General features: G+C 45.4%; 1 protein-coding gene across 1 annotated transcript in view; it reads left to right on the plus strand.

The window, feature by feature from the left end:
- DNAH14 (dynein axonemal heavy chain 14) overlaps positions 1–4,865 on the plus strand; it is a 333,831-nt gene that overhangs the window by 68,122 nt on the left and 260,844 nt on the right. Inside the window, exon 17 of the mRNA XM_019515912.1 lies at positions 4,149–4,335. Coding sequence (XP_019371457.1) covers positions 4,149–4,335 — 187 coding nt within the window. The remainder of the gene's footprint in view (positions 1–4,148; positions 4,336–4,865) is intronic.

Here is a 4,865-nt window from a genome sequence, read left to right on the forward strand (position 1 = left end):
TGTGGCTGCTGGATGACAGGAGGCTGTTGCTGCCACCTGGGACTGGTGCTGGGAGCAGCCCGTACCCAGTGCTGGGAAGATTGCTGCTGCTGCTGGCCCCAGGCGGCAGAACCAGCCTCCTGTCATCCAGTAGGCAGATTGGGGGCTCACCCGCACCCCCCGGGAGGGCTGTGGAGCCTCTACCGGACTCCTCCTGGGGGTGCAGGCCCCAACCTGCCTGACGGATCATAGGAGACTGTGCCTGCCACCTGGGGCCAGTGGCAGCACCAGTCTTCCTGGTGCTGAGTGCGGGCTGTGCCCAGCGTCGGTCCCAGGCAGCAGGAGCAGCCTTCTGTCATCTGGCTGTCAGATCGGGGCCCACACCCCCCAGGAGGGGTCCGGCAGAGCCCCGCAGCCCTCTCAGGGGTGTGGGTGGGAGGCTGCCACTTCTGCCTGGGACCCCAGCATTGGGCGCAGCATGCACCCAGTGCACCTCAATGGAGCGGAGCCCGGTGGTAGGAAGCAGAGTGCAGCCCGGCCCTCAGCTCTGCTTCCCCCACCACCAGGCTTAGTTCCCCAGCACTGTGAGCTGCTGGGAGCTGAGCCTGGTGGTAGGAGGCACTTCCCCCCCGCACCAGGATCAGAGCACAGCCTGGCTGCGGGAGGCAGGCAGAGATGGTGCTGTGCTCCAACTGGCTCCACCAGCCCCACAGAATTTAGCCCAGTGGCAGGAGGTGGGGAGAGCCAGGGCTGCGCTCCCCACCAGGCTGAACCACATGGGACTGTGGAGCTGCTCGGAGTACAGCCCTGGCTCTCCCCTGCTTCCCACCACCTGACTGGCTGCTTCAAAATTCAAAACATTTCAAAACTTTCAAAACATTTAAACTGGCTTTGTTTTGTTTCGAGACTGGTTTCAAAGCCCTTTGTTTCATTTTAATTTCACTGTTTCAGGCTCGAAATGAGTCAAAACAGCATCAAAATGAAACAGCTGGCGAAGCTTTGCACACCCCTAATAAAAATTGTGCAAAAATAAATCTGCACTGGTTTAACATCAGATAATCATTATGGCTGTGCAAAATTTCACCGGCTGTTTCGATTCAACACTGTTTCAACTTATTTTGAGCTTGAAACAGTGAAATTGAGTCGAATTGAAGGGCTTTGAAACAGTCTCGAAACAAAAAACGAGGCTAGTCGAAACGTTTCGAGTTTCAAAGCAGGCAGCAGTGAGGTGGTGAGAGGTAAGGGAGAACCAGGGCTGTGCTCCCAGCAGCAGCCAGGAGTGCAGCTTTGGCTCTCTCTGTCTCCCACCGCAAAGCTGCGGGAAGCCGATAATAGTGCAGGGGAAGGGAACTGAGGCTGTGATAAGGCTGGGGGTGAGGAGTCAGCCAAGCTGGGCTGACTTCCTTTCCCCAGCCTGATCTAGTGAAATGTCGAAACAGCCTCACTATTCTGATGAAGAAAACGGAACAGCTGTTTCAAATCTAAATGAAATTCGAAACAGAATGCTGTTCCCTCGAAATCTCGAAACTCAAGGTGAAACGGAATGGTGCTGTTTTGCACAGCTGTATTAATCATGTTGGACTAGTCATACATACACACACACACACACACCCTCACCCACACATATGGTCAGAATCAACCTTTTCTTATGAATACTGAAAGAAACAAAACATTGAATACTTGAGCTTCCTTTATACGATCCATTATTTACATTCATTCCCCATTACATAATGAATCTGTACTTTCCTTTGTATTTTGTGAATTATAATGTGTCTTAACAGGGCTGACTTTTCCTCCTTAAAGGGACAACCTGCCGTGTTAGAGTCCCTTTCTTGTTTTTCATCATGTTGTGCCTTAGCTTTTCTGAGTTTTATCCCAGTGGGCTTGTGCTATTCCTTTATATTCATGCTTAATGATATGCCCTTATTTGCAGATTTTATATGACTCTCCTTTTTTTTGATTTTCTGATCCTTCAAAAGTCACTAATGCAGCCACAATGCATTAGGGATGGCACAGGGATTGTTTATCATTGTGCCTTTAACATAGTCTCTTTCCGTAACTACCAGGTGTCCTGCACTCCTTTATCCGCTTTTATCTCCCCAAGATACCCTGTTAAAGTCTGCTTTTTAAAAGTCTATTATCTGTATAACTGTTATATTCATAACAAGGGACTGCAGATGATTATCATCTTTATTGTACTGTTTTACTCCTGCCTTTCTTAGGCTAGAGAACACTACTAAAAAGCAGGGAAATTCAGAAACTGCCTATGAATAGGGTCAACTTTAAATCACAAGCCCAGCTCACTAATATTGTGGCCCAGTCATGGCGGGAGCACCTTTTTTTGCCCAGATCAGGGGGCTGTCTGCTTTGATGTCTGTTGCAGGCTAGGGAAAGTATTCCCTAGCTAGCAGCAAAAGCCTAGCAGCCCAGGGGCAGGTGGAAAGGGTAACAAAAGTGGTAGGGGGAGGAGAGAGCCTGGGGATGAGTAGGGGAAGGGCTATTTGCTCCTCCAGGTGGGAAAGTAAATGTGGTGGTTGTGGGCAGCTGGGGGCTGCCTTAGCAGATAGCCCTGGCACTGGATAGGGGAGGGGTTGTTTGCTTCTCCAGGTAGGAAAACTGGGGCCCCGAGGGCTGGGGGCAAGGGGAGAGAGCACATGCATGGAGGACCAAACAGCTCCTCCCCTACCCAGTACAAGGGCCATCTGCCAAGGCAGATCCCAGGTACTTCAAACCGCCCACAGCCCAGTTTGCCCACCTGGAGGAACAAATACCCATCCCAAAGCTCTCTCTTTTCTGTCCCTTTTGCGACCCCTTCTCCCCTCCCCTGGACTGTTTGGCTTTTGCTGCTGGCTGGGGAATGCCTTTCATGCTACCTCTACAGTACAAAGCCAGAACAAGTTCTCCTAGGCCCTCAAATTATAGCCGGTGGGCTGAACTTGGCACAACAAGTGATTTCCTCCAGCCCATGAAGCCTGAGTATTGGTGGCAGGGAGATTCTATGGCAGATCACATGGACTTCTGCAGCACTTTGGCAACAGAGAGAAGTGTCAGAAGGTGGGTTAGAAGCCCTTGCCTACCACAGAACAAGCTGCATTATTTCAACCCACTGCTCCTAATAGGCTGGTGGCCTCATTGCTAGACTGTTCCTAATGTTTGCTGATGGGATAAAAGAATGACCTATCTCCATGTGAGCTGTTGAGCTATATCTCGGACTACTAAAGCATGCTATGACATGAGCATCAGGACAGTTTAGTTCTCTTTTGACCGGAGCCTACAGTCTGCTTCATTTCCATGAGCTGTCTTAGTTTCACAGATATGCAAAGCTTTTACTGGGAACTGAGTTAACATGCTCTCTTAGTACTGCTCTTTGGTAGAGGCCTCTGAGCCTCAACCCTGCTTTGAAGGTGCCTTTCTGCAGTTATTATTTCAGTAGGCTCTAACCGTGAACTTCCAGGACTGAGTTACTGCTTGTAAGTCACCAAAAGTGGAAGACAGAAAGACAATCAGTTTAAGAAGGAAAACTCAGTTATTAACCTCATGGTAACTAGTTTTCCACATGGAAAACCAAGTATGTGATATCTGTAGATCTAGAAAGATACGGATATATTTCTATACACAGTGTAACATACTTATATAGCAGGCAAATGTCTAATTTGCTTAAGTGAATGAGGGAAAAAAACCCATATATTTTGCTTGTTGCTTACATTGTAACAAAATGTAGTTATCTGTATACCAGCTAAGTGTATAAAATGCTTAAGTACATACTGTCTTTCAGCACCAGTCTACCTTGTAACTAACTGTCATTCTGTTCAATTGTGCCAGAAACAGTGAAGGCTTCATTTTCAAGGTTTCTAACAAGCAGCTCCCAAACTGAATATAAGCCTTGAAAATGAGGGAAGCTGATCCATTTGGGGACTGCTTACACAACAGCACTGAAAATTCTGTGTAATTACCAACTATTTGTACCATTAAGTTTGGAGAGGTGCAAAGCTATTTTTCAGTCCAAGGCTGTGCAGTTAAATGGAGTACACTATAATTAAAGGATGTATCTGGCTTAATATGCTGTATAGCATGCTGTACTTTTACTGTTATGGTATTCTAACTCCCACATGCTTAATAGAGGGAGAAATTTTGATGGCTTGATTTATGGGTCATTTGTTTTATTACAGATACAAAGGTCGTGTCGAACTCCCAGACAATTTAAAATCTCTGTTTCGGCCTGTCTCAATGATGGTACCAGACTATCAACTCATTGCTGAAGTAATGTTATTTTCAGGAGGTTTCAAATCAGCTCAATCATTGTCTGGGAAACTAGTCAAGCTTTACCAGTTAGCTAGCAATCACTTGTCACAACAGGTGAAATGTCCTTTTCAGAAGTATGCTTTGTATATTATAGAACATACCTAGCATGTGGATATGTGTTTGCACAGACCCCCAGAACACATGTGGAATTCACTACTAATGCATCTATAAGTTATGTTGTAGCAATTTAAAAGCAAATATCTTAAGGAAATATGTTAATATTAAGTAGGTTTAAAAAACTTTAATACTGTAGCCTTTGCATATAAAGTCTATGCTTAGGCAATAATTATTTTTTAAAAATTTTATTTTGTAAGTAAAAATATTAATTCATATAAACAAGGTTCATTTTTCTTCAGATTTTATTCCCCTTTAGCAACTAAATATTTAATAATGAAAATAGTTTTTTCAGGAGGTTATTTCATAATGTGAATTACCTGATTTTGATCAGGAAGTCTCGAATTGGTGTGATGCAGTATTAAAATTCACTAGCAAAGGCATTTATTTATTAGACATATATGTTGCCCTTCCCAAAAAAAGGGGTTAGGGGGGTTTACAATAAAAGGTAAAACATGTCACTAAAACAT

The sequence above is a fragment of the Gavialis gangeticus genome, unplaced genomic scaffold (genome assembly GCF_001723915.1).
Source record: "Gavialis gangeticus isolate Ggan-Ray unplaced genomic scaffold, GavGan_comp1, whole genome shotgun sequence".
NCBI classification, from domain to species: Eukaryota; Metazoa; Chordata; order Crocodylia; family Gavialidae; genus Gavialis; species Gavialis gangeticus.